This window comes from Fragaria vesca, linkage group LG1, assembly GCF_000184155.1.
Source record: "Fragaria vesca subsp. vesca linkage group LG1, FraVesHawaii_1.0, whole genome shotgun sequence".
In the NCBI taxonomy this organism is placed as follows: Eukaryota; Viridiplantae; Streptophyta; class Magnoliopsida; order Rosales; family Rosaceae; genus Fragaria; species Fragaria vesca.
In genome coordinates this window covers 1,050,089-1,069,036 of record NC_020491.1, presented here as the reverse complement: position 1 = coordinate 1,069,036, position 18,948 = coordinate 1,050,089, and the positions used below count along the sequence as shown (strand labels likewise).

At 40.8% G+C, this 18,948-nt stretch overlaps 4 protein-coding genes across 4 annotated transcripts; 1 reads left to right on the top strand and 3 right to left on the bottom strand.

Moving 5' to 3' along the window:
- Positions 1–4,159: 4,159 nt before the first annotated feature.
- On the bottom strand, positions 4,160–4,996 carry LOC101296797. Its single transcript, XM_004287107.1, has 2 exons — positions 4,701–4,996; positions 4,160–4,615 (listed from the first exon to the last, which is right to left on the bottom strand). Exons 1-2 carry the CDS (start codon positions 4,844–4,846, stop codon positions 4,384–4,386), a joined length of 378 nt encoding a protein of 125 aa, XP_004287155.1. The 5' UTR covers positions 4,847–4,996; the 3' UTR covers positions 4,160–4,383.
- A 253-nt stretch (positions 4,997–5,249) lies between these two features.
- LOC101296507 (60S ribosomal protein L5-like) lies at positions 5,250–7,787 on the bottom strand. The gene is made up of 8 exons (XM_004287106.1): positions 7,719–7,787; positions 7,253–7,322; positions 6,944–7,162; positions 6,776–6,855; positions 6,551–6,667; positions 6,138–6,272; positions 5,881–6,050; positions 5,250–5,552 (listed from the first exon to the last, which is right to left on the bottom strand). The coding sequence occupies exons 1-8, from the start codon at positions 7,719–7,721 to the stop codon at positions 5,447–5,449; spliced, it is 900 nt and encodes a 299-aa protein (XP_004287154.1). The 5' UTR covers positions 7,722–7,787; the 3' UTR covers positions 5,250–5,446.
- A 668-nt stretch (positions 7,788–8,455) lies between these two features.
- On the top strand, positions 8,456–9,687 carry LOC101294214 (gibberellin 3-beta-dioxygenase 3-like). The gene is made up of 2 exons (XM_004288682.1): positions 8,456–8,829; positions 9,126–9,687. Exons 1-2 carry the CDS (start codon positions 8,456–8,458, stop codon positions 9,685–9,687), a joined length of 936 nt encoding a protein of 311 aa, XP_004288730.1.
- Positions 9,301–18,078, bottom strand: LOC101296222. The gene is made up of 14 exons (XM_004287105.1): positions 17,890–18,078; positions 16,964–17,562; positions 16,548–16,680; positions 15,172–16,388; positions 14,852–14,959; positions 14,593–14,763; positions 14,056–14,298; positions 13,405–13,833; positions 12,402–13,235; positions 12,052–12,249; positions 10,944–11,399; positions 10,617–10,847; positions 9,894–10,454; positions 9,301–9,646 (listed from the first exon to the last, which is right to left on the bottom strand). The coding sequence occupies exons 1-13, from the start codon at positions 17,900–17,902 to the stop codon at positions 10,173–10,175; spliced, it is 4,914 nt and encodes a 1,637-aa protein (XP_004287153.1). The 5' UTR covers positions 17,903–18,078; the 3' UTR covers positions 9,301–9,646; positions 9,894–10,172.
- Positions 18,079–18,948: the final 870 nt, after the last annotated feature.

Genomic DNA, 18,948 nt, shown 5'->3' with positions numbered 1-18,948 from the left:
AGAGAGAGAGAGAGAGAGCCCCAAGAAGTCGGTGATCCCCCTTTTCTCTCGATCCCCTCCTTTTTTTGTTACCTAGAGAGAAGATTCTCGACCCCACATTCCGTAGAGGGTTCTCAACTTCAAGAAAGACTACAGAGACCTTGAGTCGGTGCTCCCTGTAGTCCCTTCTAGTCTCTTCCACATTCTTTATTATATTATTATTATCTTTTAATAATCGGGTATTACAAAGGCGGTCGCTTAGCGGCCTTAGGCAAGTCAAGGTAGCCCCTTGGCGGTCCTAGCCGTGTCAAGGCGGCCCCTAGGTGGCCCTAGACGGGTCAAGACGGTCTCTTGGCTACCCTAGGAGGGTCAAGGCAGGGCAAGGAGGGTCAAGGCGGGCCAAAGCGGGTCAAGGCAGCGTAATGCGGGTCAAAGCGGTCCAAGGCGGGCCAAAGTGGGTCAAGGCAGCTCAAGGCGGCCACCTAGGGGCCCTAGGCAGGTTAATGCGGCCCCTTGGCGGCCCTAGGCAGGTAATGGCGGCTCCTTGGCTACCCTAGGCAGCCCAAGGCGGCCGCTTAGCGGCCATAGGCAAGTCAAGGCGACCCTTTGGCAACCTTAGTCAGGTGAACGCAACCCCTTGGCAGCCCTAGCATGGTCAAGGCGGTCTCTTGGCTACTATAGGAGGGTCAAGGCGGCACAAGGAGGCCGCTTTGGGGTCCTATGCAGGTCCAGGCGACCCTTTGGCGGCCTTTGTTGGGTGAACGCGACCCCTTGGCGGCCCTAACCGGGTTAAGGCGGACCCTTCATGGCCCTAGACGGGTCAAGGCAGTCTCTTGGCTGCCATAGGAGGGTCAAGGCAGCCCTAGGGGAGTCAATACGGGCGCTTTGGGGCCCTAGGCAGGTCAAGGTGGCCTTTGGTGGCCCTAGACAGGTAATGGCGGCTCATTGGCTACCCTAGGTAGCCTAAGGCGGGTCAAGGCGGCCGCTAACAGGTCAAGGCAGCCCCTTGGCGGGTCAAGGCGGCCATTTGACGGCCTTTGTCGGGTGAACGCGGCTCTTTAGAGGCCCTAGACAGGACAAGGTGGCCCCTTCGTTGCCCTAGACGGGTCAAGGTGGTCTTTTGGCTGCCATAAGAGGGTTAAGGCAGTCCAAGGCGGGTCAAAGCAGGCCAAAGCGGGTCATGGCGGTCCTAGGGGGTCAAGGTGGCCCCTTGGCGGCCCTAAGCAGGTCACGGCGGCCCTAGGCAGGTCAAGGTGGCCCTAGGCTGTCAAGGCGTCCCCTTGGCGGCCCAAGAAGGGTCAAGGTGGCCCCTTAGCCGGGTGAAGGCGGGCCCTTGGCGGTCGTAGACGGGTAAAGGCGTCCCCTTGGCGGGTTAAGGCGATCCCCTAGAGGCCTTACACAGGTGAAGGCGGCTCCTTGGCAGACCTAGACTGATTTTGGTGGCCGTTTAGTGGCCTTGGGCGGGTCAAGGCGTCCCTTTGGTGGCCCTAGGCGGTTCTAGGAGTGTCAAGGCGGCCCTAGGAGGTGTCTGTAAGCACAACTGAATGGAAAAAGCTGGAGGCCAAAAAAAATGAAACTGGTCAGAAACTCTTGTGCTATAGCAAGGGTTTTTGCTAGAATTGGGAGAAACTAGAAATGAGGGACAATACCTTTTTTATTTTGAAACAAAGGTTCCCGGTGTCAATATGAGAATAATTGAAGAGAACACAATCTTGGAAAGTCACTCAATACCAATTAAAACAACAATTTCAACAGGTTTACAAAACACGATACGCGTAAGTTATTTAAGCCCGATCGCGAGTAAATTCATAAAAGACATGAATTTTTGAAGCTAGAATGGTTCAATATATGTTAGGAGGTGTTTGTAAGCACACCCGAACGGAAAAAGCCGGAGGCCAAAAAAAAGTGAAACTGGTTAGAAACTCGTGTGCTATAGTAAGGGGTTTTGGCTCGAATTTGGTGAAACTTGAAATGAGAGACAATACCTCATTTTCTTTGAAAACTGAGGATCAACAGCTTTACAAAACAACTTTACTAATCTCTTGGCGGCCTTAGACGGGTCAAGGTGGCCCCTTGGCTGCTCTAGGCAGGTCATGGTGGTCCCTTGGCTGCCCTAGGAGGGCCTAGGAGGGTCAAGGTGGCCCCTTGGCTTCCCTAGATGGGCCTAGGAGGGTCATGGCGACCCCTTGGCGAGTCATGGTGGGCCCTTGGTGGCTCTAGGCTGGCCTCGGAGGGCCTAAGAGGGTTAAGGCGGGTCTAGGTAGCCCCTTGGCAGGTTAAGGCGGCCTTAGATGGGTGAACGCGGCCCCTTAGCTGCCCTAGCCGGGTCAAGGCGGCCGCTTAGGTAAATTAAGTCGGCCCTAGGTGGGTCAAGGCGGCCCCTTGGCGGCCCTAGGTGAGTTATGGTGGCTCTTGGGCTACCCTAGGTGGGCCTAGGAGGAACTAGGAGGGTCAAGGCGGCCCCTTGGCGGCCCTAGACGGGTGTAGGAGGGCCTAAGAGGGTCAAGGCAGCCCTTTGGCGGCCCTATACGGGTGAACGTGCCTTCCTTGGTGTCCCTAGATAGGTCAAGGTGGCCTCTTGGCGGCCTTAGGAAGACGGCCCAAGGAGGGCCAAGGCGGGTTAACGCAGCCCAAGGCGGGTCAAGGAGGCCTTAGACGGGTTAAGGCAGCCCCTTGGTGGCCTTCGACGGGTTTAGGAGGTCCCAACCTCAGAATTCTTTTGTGGATTAATTATAAAACACCACCCGAACTATGATGTTATTTTCATTTTCATACCTAACTATCAAAAACTTTTATTTTCATAAGTTTCATTATGTTAGCATTTTGATACCCTGACCACTAACACCGTTAAATTTTGAGAGCATTTTCGTCATTTCAATAAATGTATCATTTTTTACATTTACTTTAATAAAATAATTTATTTTTGAGGTTATCAAATACAAATAGAACAATTTACTTTAGCAAAAATATTCACACAAAAAAAAACTCCAAAATTAAATATTTATTTTTGCAACAATAGTGATAAAAGTTAGTAGAACACTTGTATGTATATATATTTTGGAGTTACATGTTAAGCAAAACAAAATAAAATAAATTTAAATATGTAATTAAAATAAATTATATTGAAAATATCGAACATCGATGGAAATTTTATTAAATTTTAGGATTAATTTCAGTTTACCTTCATCAACTTTAGGTCGATCATCATGTTAGTCATTCTTCTTTCAATTTCATCAAAAACACCACTCAACTCCCAATTTTCATCAGTTATGCATGTCCAAACCTCCAATCTCCATCCAATTCCTCTGTCAAGTGATGACTTGATATTAAGAAGAAAGAAAAATAGACAAATAGACAAATTGCATTCAATTCCGCCAAAATCACTAAGGTTAGGGGGTTGTGATGGGAACAAAGATGTGTATCGATATGGGGGAAAAATGGTCCGAAATGTAACTTTCAGAATTTGACTTTCTTCTTGATATCAAGTCATTACTTGACAGAGGAATTGGATGGAGATTGGAGGTTTGGACATGCGCAGCTGATGAAAATTGGGAGTTGATGGGTGTTTTTGATGAAATTGAAAGAAGAATGACTAACATGATGATCGACCTAAAGTTGATGGGGGTAAACTGAAATTAATCCTAAATTTTATATAAAAATTTAACCAAAAATAGATTAAATATAAAATATCGGAAAAATATAAAAATTAATATAGATGTCCGTGATCACAATGACCCATTGATTTGGGTGAAGAAATGGTGTTCTCGAGTTTGAACAATAGCAATGAAAAATATTTAATTTTAATAACAATTTTAACGTATAATTTTTAATTTCTATTATAAGGATATCATGAATTGACATAAACGCCTTTGAATATTATCAAAATTTAATGGTGTTAGTGGTTAGGGTATCAAAATGTTAACGGAATTAAACTTAGGGTATGAAAATGCAAGTTTTTGATAGTTATGTATGAAAATAAAAATAACATCATAGTTCAGGTAGTGTTTTGTAATTATTCATTCTTTTGAGCTCTGTTCTCTTTAAGGAGTCGATTAGTTGAATTGCATTTTATTCATTACAAGTTTAATTACAACTCTGCTCTGTGTCCGGAAAAAGAGTGGTTTTCATTTTCTCATGCAAATCAAAACATTATGAACAGATCAATTTGCATTTACTTGCGCATTCTCAACCATACAATTTTTATTCTTCATGATCTGGAATAAATACCAAGATAGACCTCTGTTTTGGCACCAACATACATGCATACAAAAAGAGCTCGTGAAGATGAATCAAATTACGTCAAACACAACGTTTAATTAATCTAGACAAGTCCGTCTTTCATTCAAGAAAATCTCTGTAGTTTCTGAACAATGACAAGCAGTACTTCTAAAAGAAGTAATCAGATTACTCCTGAATAGGCTTCCCTTTCTCTCTTAGCTTGGACACGGCTTCCTTCATGGCTTCCTTTCTCTTTTTGCTAGCCAACACTTTTGCAAGCACACCACTCACATTGGGATCCTTCTTCTCTTTTTTCTCATCAACCGGAGGCGGTGGAGGCCTTCTTGCAGCTGCATTTGCATTCCGGTCGCCTACCACGAAGCTGAGCACAGCACCGACCAAACCCAAACCCGCAGCCCTGCACCACCACATCGACAACATTATGTGCTACATATCTAATGCCACTATACAACGCGTGTCACAACATGAAGGCATACACTAACCTGCGGTGAACAAGTTTGTTAGGGCCATCTGAAACTTGATGGCAAGCCTTGACTTTGAGAGACGACGGAAAATGGGTGTTGGTCTTGGTCCTTGCTGAGATTGGCGTTGTCGCAGTAGCCGGAGGTGAGATTAGAGAATGTGCCATCGCTTCTCAGTCAATTGGGGAAATCTGTTTTTGGATGGTTTTCATTTTTCGAGGCTATGGAGCTTTACATGTAACTGGAAATAGAATGCTATTGGCTGGAACTAGATAAGGTACCCTTAGTTGTGGACCCTATAGCATTTTTTTTTTTTTTGGTAGCTCACATCTCCTATTTACTGCCTTTCATTCTCAAATATCTGAATCCTCACCAGTTCCGGTTGCCAGCAGCAGTGAGATTCTCAGACACGGTTGCTATACTCTTATCCACTCTCATTCTGGTTTCTTCGTAGATTAGAATAAAAAGTAGTTGGACTTGTCTAGTTTAATTGTTGTTCAGTAAAACAGATGCGACACCTTTCACTAATTCGCTATTTAAAAACTTCAAAACCTAGTACTAAAGATTAAAGACAAGATGAGAAAATGGATAAATTAATAGCCGTCAAAACTTTAGTCGATTTCTAGCTTCCATCACCAAACAAGAAAAAGACCAGAGAGTAATCCATGTTTTGGAGAAGAAAATTTAAAAGGAGTCCTATGTGAATTTATAATAACTCGATCTCATTGCATGCTTAGGGTAGACAAGCTAAGGAGACAACTCTTTGATCACTCATCATCGTCATCATCAGCATGGGCAGCTGAGTTGAAGGCATTCAATCTCTCAATCAATTTGTTCTTCCTTTCCTCGTAGGTAAGCTTCTTGAGATTCCACCTGTTCCAACAGGGGAAAAAGCAACGGTCAAATGAGTTTTTATTGTACATATTATACTTTAGAACCACACAAGAGGAAAGCATAGAAGCATGTGTTGCAGGAAACAAGGGTAACAGCGAAATGCCAAATTCCAACACTAATGACTTTTACTGCAACTGTGCTGCTTTTAATAATAGGCTAGACACACGTGATGATTCAACTCAAGGAAGCATGCTGTGCAATGATGAGAATAGGGCAAGAACAATTTCAAACACAACAAATTTAAATATCATGCACATTAACAAAGAAAGTTCATATCCACGACTGAAACAGGTGATTCAACTTTTACCTCTTATGTTCCGAGGGTTGTGGCTTTGAAGACTTCTTCATTGTAGGGTCAGCCCTGATGGCAGCATGCACTTTCTTGTAAACCTCTTCAATGTTATCAGCTTCAATTCCCTTCTTGAGATATTCACTGAAATGAGTCTGATACTTTTCTGGTTCATCCTCCATCAAAGTCTGGAACAAAGATAATCAAGAATTTCAGAAAACAAGAATCAACAAAAGAAGCAAGCCTCGAATAGCCATTTGATTCTTTATTCTTACCCTCATATATGCGGCAACATGGCCACCATAGATATACTTGTGATGGACCTCAGCATCAAGCTGCTTGCTGTCCTTGGAGAAACCAGCAAACCTCTTTTCACTGTGTGGAATATCCAAACCACCATCCAAAGCTCCCTATAACAATATTAAAGCCAAGATGGTAAACTTCAATTCCGTATGCAGAAGGTTTGTGCAGAACAAAGCAACATACAAGATCAATTTCTATTGACTAGGAAATGCATAAATAGATAACAGAACGAAGAGGCTACTGAATAAAAGGGCGCACAAAAGGGTACTACATCTACAAATGTAATATTTGATTCTGCGTGTGAATAAATATATTTAGTCTGGAACAAAGCACCATAAAATATTTACTCTGGAACAAAGCACCATAAGGAAATAAGCTACGATACCTTCAGGGCACCGAACACACGGTTTCCAGTAGTCGTCCTAATTAAGCCAACATCAAGAAGAGCACGGAATGGTCTTCTGCTCTCAGTTGGCTCAACAGAGTAATCCTCACCAGTAGCCTGCATACCAGAAACCATTTGGATTAGTACAACAACAAGGAAAGGCATATGAAGCAAAAGTTGTTGAGTACAAGACAGTACAGAAAAAGACAAGACACTTCAAATTACCTCAACATTGCCTTCATACTCAGCATCCATCTCAAGAGTCTTCAGGACACGACGAGCCAAGAGAAGTCCAGTGCAGTAAGCTGCTCATATAGACTGTTACTATCGGAAGAAAAACTAACACACAAATGTAGATAGAGAAGGGAAACAGTCAAATAATGATGGGAATACCTGCAGCATAGTTTGTGAGACCAAAATCAAGCCCATAGTGTGGCAGCTCATGAGCATAGGCAGATGCAAGGACCAAATCGCCAGCAATGCTGGCAGATACGATCTGGGCAACAATATCTTTGTTTGTAAATCTCACAACAAAGCGGTACTTGGGTGTGTTGTATTTGTTCTTGTCTTGATTGATGAGCCTAATTCTTGCCCGGTAGTCAGTCTTCCCCTCTGTAAACAAATAATACATAGTTCATATAACTGTAATAACACATAAATGGGAAATGCCAATCAACTACGAAACACAAATGAATCGAATACCTCGCCTTCTCTTGTACTTGACTTGGAACCTCTTGAAGTAGGCCTTGGACTTGTGAGACTTGACAAAAGCCTGTAATTTACAATTAAAACAAACTTGCTTCACAATTCAAGTCCAAAGTAGCAGAATCACCATACAATTTCGCAAGCACATTGCGCTACAATGCAGATCAAAACAAACAGTACCAAACGAAAACGATGCACCTTCTATAATCCCTAAATTCAACAAAAATATACTCAAAAATTGAAACAAAACCAAAATACTCTTAACAGATGAAACTACTGCTATATATTAACACACTGAGAGAGATGAAAATCAAAAATTGAAAGAGCCTAAATTGATAGAAGAGTCATTGATTGATTGAAACTGGTATGCTATGAACGATTTTGGGAGTAGATGAACAAAATTAAAATTAAAAATTAAAATTACGAAATGAAGAAATTGAGTAAGGAGAAGGAGGAGACTGACCATTGAAGGAGATCGGCACGGCAGCTCAGAGCAACAGAGGGAGTGAGCAGAGAGACACGGCTAGGGTTCGCAAATAGAGACGACGGGTTTTATATAGCAAGCGTGCGAAGTGGTATCAAGGATCAACGGCTGTGATGATGCCTTAATTTAGGGTTTTGTGGTTAGTTCGACCGCTCTGATTGATGCTTGGTTTGATTGGTATTACCGGAAATATTCAGGGGCATTTTAGTCATTGTCGCATTTGTACATTTTATCTAAACATATCTAAACATATCTCCGCTACAAAATGTTCAAAATCAAACTCATGTGAATTAATTTTGTTTCTCTCTAAAATAAATGTGAAAACTTAACTTGTCAATATTTTGGTATATATCGATATATGCATCATTTGTGCGGGAGCTAATACAAATTTCATTGTGTCAACTAGTTAACTCAAACGTATGTTGTATGGACTATGGAGTGTGATATTCATTTTCGTAATCAAACTGAAGATGAAACTGCCAATGGCCCAACTTTTGGCTACCAGAGAGTTTCGACCACAGAGGTAAACAATGGCAGCCAGAGTGCCACAGTAGCACGTTGTTTGCTTAAATCAACAATGGCAGCAGGACTAAACAGAGTCAAAAGTGGAGGCTGACACTGATTTACTAGTGAGCGGTGAGCATGCATGTGTAGCAAAGCGAGGGTGACAATATAGAGCTGAGACTGCCTGAGAGGAAAAGTAAACACGATCAATCATGGGTAGTATTCCTAACACAGAGGCTAAGATTCCGGTCATAGACTTCTCCGGCGACGACTTAAAGCCCGGATCAAGTTCATGGCTGGAAGCCTGCAACAAAGTCTGCAACGCACTCGAAGACTACGGTTGCTTTGTGGCAACATTGTCAGATGCAGACTGTCTAGAGCTTCACAACAGCATCTTTGGTAGCTTGGACGACTTGTTTGATTTTCCCAAAGAGATCAAGCTCCAGAACACTTATCAGAAGCCTTTCCGTGGTTACCATTCACCTAACTCTATTCATGAAGGCTTGGGGATCGATGATCCCACAGACCCTGAGGCTACTCATAAGTTCACCAAACTCTTCTGGCCCGATGGAAATCATCGTTTCTGGTCAGTACATACACTAATATGATCTTCCTGATTATTTAGTTAAGTTGATAAAATATTTGTCTATCTGAATTATACTATGGTATGTTTATATTTTCATTCAATGACAAACAGCTAGATGATCATGCATGCTGTTTCATTTGATATCAAATCAAGCAAACCAAGGTTCTAATGCCAAAACTTCGAGCATAGGTCATCATGCATGTTGCTGTAGCATGCCAATCAAATTTATATATATTATGAAGTTTCAAGTTCATATATATCGATCTTACTAGTTTGCTGTTGGTTTAATTTGTTAGTGAGACGGCAAATTCATATGCCAAGCTGGTGACGGGGCTAGACCAGACTGTGACAAGAATGATATTTGATCACTATGGTGTGTACAAGTACTGTGAATCTCATATTGGTTCCACTGATTATGTTCTTCGACTTCACAAATACAATGCAGCTGACAAGGAGAAAACCCACAAAGCTCTTCCGGAGCACACAGACTTGAACCTCACCACCATTATTCATCAAAACCATGTAAATGGCTTGGAGGTCAAAACAAAGCATGGTGATCAGTGGATTGGCTTCGATGCCTCCCCTAACTCTTTTATCTTCATGACTGGGGACGGGTTTCAGGTATGGAGCAATGAAAGAATTCAACCTTGTCTGCATAGAGTGACGATGAGCGAAAACGCAGTCAGATACTCAGTTCTGCTCTCTACATTCCACAATGGGATCGTAACTGTGCCCGAGGAGTTGATCGATGACGAACACCCTTTGAAATATAAGCCACTGAATCATCTTGAATACCTTGCTTCACAACTGGCTCAACCTACAAGCAGGGTTTGTGTTAAGAACTTCTGTGGTCTTTGAATACTGAAGATGCATGTGTATTACATAATACAAGTGAATAACCTCTGGGGATCTTTTTGGAATAAGAATGGAAGTGCTATTTATTTGTTTAGTTCCATTGATTTTGTCAAATTTCATTATCCAGTCAAATGCTTTGTATGTTTCATGCGAAGCATACATAATGCAGAAATAAAGAACAATCAAGATGGCCGTAATGAATCAATCACCTTTTGCTCTGAGGCCAACTGTTGAGGACCTCAAGATGCTCGTCTTTAAATTGAATGCAACAGAAGATTATCAACTCCAGAAAATCACACCAGATTCTTGCACAAAGAATACATTTCTGATTTCCTATTTCTAATGATATCACTACATCAAAGAATGATAATATTACAACAAACAAAAAGTACGAAAATACACTACCCACAAAACCGATCAAAATCAGCAACCCATGATCCAAAACCTGTTTCTTCTTTCCTCCGTGTGTAAGTGAACCAAATTTCAATTCAAACTGCTGAAAGGCTTGCCCATTTTCCAAGTTCGTATGGATCATCATAGTAATACAACTTAATTCTATTGGCTAATGACAATCCGGCTGCTACTTGTAGACCTCTGGAACCTGGATCATCCTGTTCTGTTGGGTCGTCAGTAAATGCTGTAACATCTCCAAGAAGTTTAAATGTAATTCTGCGCGTCTGTATTTTTCTAGGGAAATCAAAGTACATAGCAGTCCCAGGCTTAGCCTCTGGCAACCTATATTCTGCGACGGTCACCATGTTGTGGGGTTCCTGTGATAATGCATGTTTTGAAAGTTCAGATGAAAATTGAAATACACCGAGTAGATATTACTAAAACACAAACATAATACCTAACTGAGCCACCTTAATTATCTTCACTAGGATTCTAGGAAGCTGACGAATATATATTAGTAATACAGGTCTAGTAAGTACCTGGAAAATAGATACTTGTATATAAAGCACAGCAGGAGAGATGTGCCTCTCGTCTAAAAGTGTGGCTGACACATCCCATATGTGTGAATTTGAAGAGGGCGAATGGGTAACCAAAGGTTTTATTGCACCAAAAGCATCAAGACGAAACCCAGCAAGCAAAGGTGAAGCAGGAGATAGGAACTGTTCCAAGACTATATCATTATCTAACAACCTCTCAGCCTCAATTGGAACCTGGAAGAATATAACATGAATATGCATAAATTTGCAAGCAATAAATAAGGAGACAAAAACGTAGAAAGAATAAAGCAGATAAGTGATGCTTTTTACCCTAAATCTATTTAATTGTGGATCTCTCTCCAGCCAGCTTTTCATATTCATCTGATCAGAGCCTTGTGAAGATGTGCGTGCTAGATCTTTTTTCACTGGGCTTCCTACTACCAGTATCCTTTTTGCATGAAGACAGGGCTCTCTTTCAACTGCTCCTCCAAAAGAGGCACGTCGAGTTACTTCTGCAAATGGATTTTCATCAAGAGACAACAGATTCAAGTTCTCAAAATTTAGAGAACTGGAACCAGGTCGCTGAAGACGTAAGGTTATCCAAATGATGTGACATCGAACTGGATTCTTAAATGCAAACTTTACATGCCTAGGCAATTGATCTTCTCTAACCAATTTTTCTGGTCCGAAATATTCTGAGGAAGACGTGATCATGGACTGCACATCCCATTTTCCCATGCATGACCTTTCTTCCTTGTGTATTTTATTGCTGGCCCAGATTTGCACCTGTACCAACAGGTTAGGTTGACTTGTCCACAGAATTTACAGAAGTAAAAGGGTCACAAAAATCAAGATATGTTATAAACTTGACAGCATTCCCGAAATATATGTATACAATATACTATTATAGCATATGAAGCCACGATAGATGACTCTTTTTCATTATAATAAAGTGCAAAGTTCCGCAGGAAGAAAAAAGATACAAAAAAATGGTCAATAACGCTGTGGGAAACAAGGACTTAAAACCAACAATCAACCCACACTATGACCTAGAACCCCAGGGGAAAAGAAGAATCAGATTCAGTGCTAACTCCAGGCTAGTCTTCATCTCACTGAAGGGAACTTCCCTATATTGCTTAGTCAAAGACCACCACAAGAAATTTGCTTCGGTCCTAAATGGAATGCCAGTATTCCTTATCCACACCACTAACAACTAGAGGCCAGAAATGCAGAACACCATAATCGCTTTTTATGTAACATCTCTCATAAAAAAAATCTCAGTCAACAGAAAGATAGAACAACCAACTTTACCATAAGCAAACAACCTAGTCTAAAGTAAATAAGCAAGAAACATGACTACAGGAAGCCTACTACAAGGCACACATATCAAAGATGGCGTCATTGTAATAAACAAGACACTGCATAGAAATAGACTTACCGTGGGAGCTTCAGCCTCAGAGTAACCACATGGACTAATAAGCAAAGAGACCCCACTGACATCAGAAAGGGTACCAAGAACAATAATAAATTCAACAGAGGTTGTACTAGGAGGAGCTTTCCAGTAAGAATGCCGTGATCCACAATCAAGAGGAGCAAGTAATGATAAGAGTGGTGCTGAATCAGTAGCCGTTTCAACCTATATTTGTAATAATAACAACGATTAATGCTACCAAATCCAGTCATTGTATTAAGACAAAAATCTAAGAACTTGATTATGAACAAGTTGCATATTTATTGTAACCAGCCTGGAATAAGAACATAGAATGAGCTAAAAGCTTGAAACAATACCGAGTTTAAGAAGCTGGCGAAGGGAAACTCAGCCAGGGATTCCTCTCCATCAAGTACTTGTCGCAGAGATTTAATGGATCTCTTTTCAGAAGACTGATTACTCTCAGAAAGACCATCGTTTAAGGAAAATCCAGTCACCTGGTTCAAGGCTTCATGTGCAGCAGCATCTGCACGGGAACTTCTCCTCATGCTTACCAAAACCCTAACGTAGTCCAATATCAAAGCATCAAGCACAATCTCATTGCAGCATCGCTTGCAAACAACACCATCAAGCACTACTGAACGATTAGTAGTGATATCAACCTGGCTACCATGGCTTGATCCCCCCTGCCTTACCACACCATTATAATTTGTGGCGTCCCTTGAGCCATAGCCTGAAACCAGAAGGGCTCCTCTCCCAGCACAACAAACTTTACAAACTTTCCTTTGACATTGAGAACATAACAAGATCGAAGGAGACCCTCCACCTGATGATCCCGAAAAGGATTTACTTGTATGCGGATCAGTTTCAGCACGCACCTCACACGTGCCACCGTAACAACACTCACCAATTCTACTTATATTCCAAAAATCTATAACATTGTCATCAGTAGTCTCAAGACCAATAGCAGATGTAATTCTGTCTTCCAAGGACGCTTGTCCAAGATGTGCAAGGGAGTTCGCAACTCTGCACAATCTTCCCATGTAACGTTCATCGAGTAACACGTTAGGATTTATAGTAGCAGGATCAGTTCCTATTGATAATAAAGCTCTATCCCTTTCAGCCGCAGAAATATTCAGCTGGAGCCGCTCAATTTCAAGTTTCATCGCTTCCATGAAGTCTAGTTTTCTTTCCTGCAAACATAATAGGGTGTCAATAGGGTCGTCAAGCTAGCTTGAGCTATCAAAGTACAGGCTAGTTTTGACCTCCAACTGTGTTGCCTGGTCAAACAGCTAGGCCAATCCATTGAAATAACTAACAAACAATTACAAGTTCAAAGGTGGATAAGAAACAGTATCATACCATACGTGGCCCAGTAAGTGATTTCAATCGATCAATGTACTGCTGGGAACTGCTATCTGAAGATCTACCATCGTGTGATGAAGACAATTTAAGATCATTTTGAGCACCATGATATTCAACAACAGCTTGGTCTAAAAAATCAAGCAAGTCACCTTGCTTGTCTACAGCATTTCCTATCACTGGCTGAGCAAAGTGTTCTGAAATGATCTCACCAGTCAACAGGTCAACCAAATTGTTTGCGGATGCACTTGGTTGCACTGGTGGTGGCACAATCTTAGATGAAGCACCATAAAATGGATTGGTATTTGAACGAGAAAGAGATGAGTTGGTTTCATTCTGGAAGATTTTAGCCTGTTCAGGTAGTCTTGCACCAGGGCCTTCTTTATTAAATGCACCCTTCCAAGGAAGAGAAACTCCAAGGACTTCTATCTGCCCAAAAAAAAAAACAAAAAAAAGAAGTTCACAAAAGAATATGGTCCAATTGAAATTGCTGCAGAACTGCATCCCTTCAGAGAAATACTGCATCAAATTCTTGCAGACATGTGCATGTAAGAAGCTTAAGAACAAAATTGTGTATGATAATACCTTAAAAGAAAGGTCACAAACGAAAGACTATGACAAATCCTTAATAATTATGCGAGGTTCTTTTACCTCACCAAGAGTGATAGGGGTTCTTCCCGAGGCAGCAGGATAAAATGTAAGGGCAACTACACGAGTAAGGAAGTCAAGTTCTCCTTCCAATTCTTCAAAATCATACAATAATGGAAGGGTAGATATATCTTCAGCATGGAGGCGTGAACCAGCTCCTGTTACAGCCATATCCTCTGGACTAATAGGCCCAGGTATGGGTATCATGAGGTTTGTTCCATTTACACAGTGAGGTATGGAAGCACCCTGTCATAATAATCCAATGAAAGATTAAAACTGTAGAAGAAGTTATGTAACTTTCACCAAGTACATTAACCTCGTCAAAAACTACCAAAACCAAACTTATACCTTCATTTATTGTTTAACATATATTAGTTCATTATGCAATGATTTATTTGTTCAATCTGTAAACAGAGCAGTATTAAAATTTCAAATTTCTAACAGATCCTCAATTCTTCATCCTCTTTATGATACAAACTAAGTTCAGAGGGACAACTTCGAATTCAAAGTTGTAAGAGCAAAGGAAGCGTGATTACAGACCTCCAAGACCAGTTTTAGCCCGTCTAAACAGCGTCCTGTCCTTACATCAACTGTTGATGGATAGGTCGAGTCATCTGCACCATGAGATACTGTGAGAAGAAGCTGACATACATGGCAAGGCTCACCTAGATAGATAAAAAGTTCAACCACATCTGCAGCTTGTGGGCAAACCTGAGAGATAGAAACTATTTCAAGTAAGAATTGATACTAAAAAGATTTTCCTCATAATAGACCTTGCAATGAAAACTATAAAGGGTACCCAGATTAGGTCTTTTCTTCTGAAACTCAGAAGACTGGCTTCACCACTGGAACTTGGAAACATGTTAGCAACTGGTTTAAGAAAGAAACCCGATGGTCGAGAGACTACCTGCAATTATCAGAATGTCAGACAATGCTAGGATGAAAATAAACACTAGAATAAGAAACAGTAAAACTGAAATAGAAGAGCGAGTATCACTAAAATTGATTCTGAGAGTCCAGAATACCATACATTTAGGGGGTGAAAAGAAACTGATGGAAGAACTGAAATAGAAGAGCGAGTATCACTAAAATTGATGCTGAGAGTCCAGAATAACATACATTTAGAGGGTGAAAAGAAACTGATGGAAGATGCTTGAATAATCTCATTCCAAGGAACATTTCCAGTTGCTTTTGACGAGAGCTGTCTACAACTGCATTTTTGTATCGCCTCTGTAAAGTTATTTTCATATTCTGTGCTGCAGAAAATTGTTTAAACTTTCCAGCATCTTCATTGAAAATGCTGAGGATTTGGCTATGCATAGCTTTGGAACCAGTATAAAGTGTTGCATGAATATCACCAGCGAGAAGAAAAAGATCTGCAAGCTGGGATACTGGAGATAAAATTGTTGATCTCTTGAATTCCTCAAATGACATATCAAATCTCTTCCAAGGTTTATCAGGACATGGATGCATCCATGTCGTGGTCCTCGTATTGTGATCAATGTAGTATGTTTTCCCTGTTACTGCATCCGACCTCTTCTCCCAGCCTGGTGGCAAAGGAGCTGTATATCCGGCATAATTAGTCATTGATTGATAACCAAATGCCAAATCACTGTCAAGTGATATACCTAGCCTCCTACATTGCTCCACAAAAACCTGGAGAGAGCCAAAATAACTTGCAGCATTTGTTCTATCCAAAGAATCAGCGCAGTTGAAACGTATTACACCATTTTGATGGGATCTTAAGCAGAAAGCTCCCTCAAAGTCATCATTGTAGATAATTTCTCCTCTGCATTCCTTAATTCTGTCTCGTGAAGGCAAATAATCTCCTTCAGAAATGCCTATAGATACAGTGGGTGCTTTTAGATGTTTCCATAATCCTTCAATAGTTTGCTGTTCGCCTTTTAACTTTGTACTTGCATGCCAGTCATAATTAACTAGATGAATTCGAGTATAAGGAAGTTTTCCTGTTGATCTGATGTAGTTTAAAGATTCCTCAAAATGCTGTACTAAAATGGATTCCGACTTTCCTTCTCCATTCCTAAGCAAGTTGATACATACAATTGGAACTAGTGCTTTTCTATTCTGAGTCCCCCCAACAGCTACATCTAAATTCCGTGCATCATACCTCTTAGTCAACCTCTGGTAGTAATCTGCGCTCCCTTTATAAGGATCGCGGTCTGAAACATATATTTCTGCTTCAGCAGCAGTGATCTTTAACTCTGCACCCCACCAGATTGGAATTGTACCCCGCCGCCAAACATACGTGTTGAAAGGAACAGTTTGGCCAGCCCTTTTAGGGACCCATACAAGTTGCTCGCACTCCACCTCGTTACCTGTCATTTTCAAGAAACAAACATCAGAAAAGCATACCTAGGAAACACATTAACCCAGGCCAAAAACATAAGCTGACTACAATTGTATCACGCTAATAAATAAGAAAAATTCAATAGTACAGAAACACCGTGAACGATTTGTTAATGGATAAGTACTACCTGTGCTAGAACATGAATTTAATCCCCTAGCCAAGTACCGAGTACCAGGATGCAGCCTGCTACGACGAGCTATGAGAGCAACAACTCCTTCCAGATTCCCTGAGGATCCAAAATTTCGATATTCTGCAAAACCCTACACATTAATATGAGGTAAGAGAACAGTACAAACAGGTAAACTATACATGAAACTACGGTATTCCATAAACTAACTTAACCACAATCAATCTCTTTTAGTTGTAGTGTTGGCAGTTATTGTGACTGGAAATCAGGAATATAACTGTAACAAACGAAATTGGTTGAACAACAAAAGGCAGAACTAAAAGTTGGACAAGAACAGTGACTTTGATGCTTTAGAATAAAGGTCATGTAAAATAAAGCACGGTCAGACTATGAAGATACCAAGAACGAAGTAAAACCTGAAGCAGAGTGACACAGTGGTGTGGGAGCCCAATGTTTTTAAAAGGCATCGAGAACCAAGCATTCCAAACGAATTCATCATCAGGTTCACGCAAGCACATTCGGCTGGGAAATGGCCTAGTGATGTCCCTTGCCTCACAAAAGTAATGCTTCCCATCAATGTCCATATCAGTCAATTCATTAACATTCTTTACTTCCCCTTTCCCCTGCGGTTGCGGATTCTGAAGCAAAATCTTGATCCATTGGCTCTCGGTCACAGTATACACAGTCCCTCCACCAGGCAGATTCGGAACAGTAGCAGTCAACTTGGTAGCCACAAGAAGCAAACCAAAGCTGCCCAATGCAGCATACCCCAAGATCGCACGTGCATAGGTCGTGCTCCTACACAGCCACTCGGAGCCGTTTGTAATGTAATTCAGAGCCTCCTTTTCGGATTTAAAAACATCGAATCCTGGCTTCTCATTGTAGCGAAGAGCTCCAGTTGTGGGATCAACATATATAACCTGAGTGTCAAGCCTAGACGACAGACTCGCAATCACATACACTTCACCAGTCTCCAATGTAACAACTATCACAGATGTTTGCCTCAAACCTCCAACTGAAACAATCACAATTACAAAAAAAAATCAAAATCAAAATCAAAATTCAATCTAGAAAAGCAACTCCTCCTACTCATGATTATGCTACCAGAAAAATAAGAACTAAATATCAAATTCCAAAGCGAGATTTGCAAATCCTGAAGTGTTGGAGGTAACAATAGCATGTAAAATTGAAGCAAGCAACAATATATATCTAGGCTCGTAAACAACGACATACATGTTTGAGATGATCTTGCAGGACCTCTACGAATACGTATAGAGAATCGAGATGTTGAAATTGAAGGATCAAAAATTAAAGAGCGAGAGATCAGAGGATTGAAGATTACCAGGTGATTCCATGGCTGGAAGATCTCGATCTGAAGAAATTGATACGAGTCAATTGGACGCGGCCGACTCCGGAAAACTCATATCACTTCTTCTCCAGTTCTCCGGTCTCTTACAAAACGGAAAATATGAATGACGTTAGGACCAAAAACGGATGAACATTTATATCCTCTTCTTTTCCTTTTTACTCTTTTTCTTTCATCAGCAAAGTAGTCAATTTTATTGAAGGAGAAAAGTAGTTAATTTCATGTACGTATTTTTCCACGAAGGAAATGTCATTTTCTTCGTTTTGGAAAAACTGCAAACACAATTATATTTTGACCAGAATCTACATAAAAGATGATACTTTAGTCTTTCTTTTTTTTACGAAATGTTTTAAGACCAAGCGATATTTTAGTAAAGGGTTGATAATTTTATTTAGTAGTGAGTTTTAAGTTTATAAAGATCACAGTAAAGAGTGACTTAATTCGTAAGATAACTTACAGAGAGGTTGAGTAACGGTCTCACCTTTTAAATTTGTTTTCATAGCAAGACGAGATGATAATATCACCATGTACAACATGCACAGACGAGCCACATGATGGAGTTGTCACTATTTTGATGGATCCGGACATCCGGTAATAAATACCGATCGTTATAAATATAATAAATTAATTGTTTCATAAAATAAGACAATAATGTTTACGTGGTCAGTAATTAATGAACTGACAGCTAATGATGATCAAACTACTTAACTGAAGCATAGTTCGTTTAATCAGTTATCGATTAGATGAACATTTGTACAAATAAAATGTGACTAAACCGGACATTTTTCTCGAATATATCAGAATTCCAACTCAATTATTAATTTATTAATTTTAACTGAGGTATATATATGCCCAAAAATTAGAAAAGGAAAATATACAACAAAAATTGGGCCAAATCCACACAACATGTCATTTGGAGTTTAGAAATAGAATAAACTGCCGGTCCTTCTAGCTTATGTTTGGGCTAGCTTACCGGGAAGAAGAAAAGCCCAAAACATTTGTCAGCATGACCCCACAAGAATACGGGAGGCAAAG

What these genes read in the sequence shown, in the direction of transcription:
- LOC101296797 (XM_004287107.1), bottom strand. Translation starts at nt 4,846, where the DNA reads ATGGCACATTCTCTAATCTCACCTCCGGCTACTGCGACAACGCCAATC. An exon ending in AACAAACTTGTTCACCGCAG is followed by an intron (nt 4,616 to 4,700) that starts GTTAGTGTATGC and finishes GTGGTGGTGCAG; the next exon opens with GGCTGCGGGTTTGGGTTTGG.
- LOC101296222 (XM_004287105.1), bottom strand. An exon ending in TTTCTTTTCACCCTCTAAAT is followed by an intron (nt 14,960 to 15,171) that starts GTATGTTATTCT and finishes TGATAATTGCAG; the next exon opens with GTAGTCTCTCGACCATCGGG. An exon ending in CACAATTAAATAGATTTAGG is followed by an intron (nt 10,848 to 10,943) that starts GTAAAAAGCATC and finishes ATATTCTTCCAG; the next exon opens with GTTCCAATTGAGGCTGAGAG.
- LOC101294214 (XM_004288682.1), top strand. Translation starts at nt 8,456, where the DNA reads ATGGGTAGTATTCCTAACACAGAGGCTAAGATTCCGGTCATAGACTTC. An exon ending in GATGGAAATCATCGTTTCTG is followed by an intron (nt 8,830 to 9,125) that starts GTCAGTACATAC and finishes TTAATTTGTTAG; the next exon opens with TGAGACGGCAAATTCATATG.
- LOC101296507 (XM_004287106.1), bottom strand. An exon ending in CAAGTACAAGAGAAGGCGAG is followed by an intron (nt 7,163 to 7,252) that starts GTATTCGATTCA and finishes ATTTGTTTACAG; the next exon opens with AGGGGAAGACTGACTACCGG. An exon ending in TCTCACAAACTATGCTGCAG is followed by an intron (nt 6,856 to 6,943) that starts GTATTCCCATCA and finishes CTATATGAGCAG; the next exon opens with CTTACTGCACTGGACTTCTC.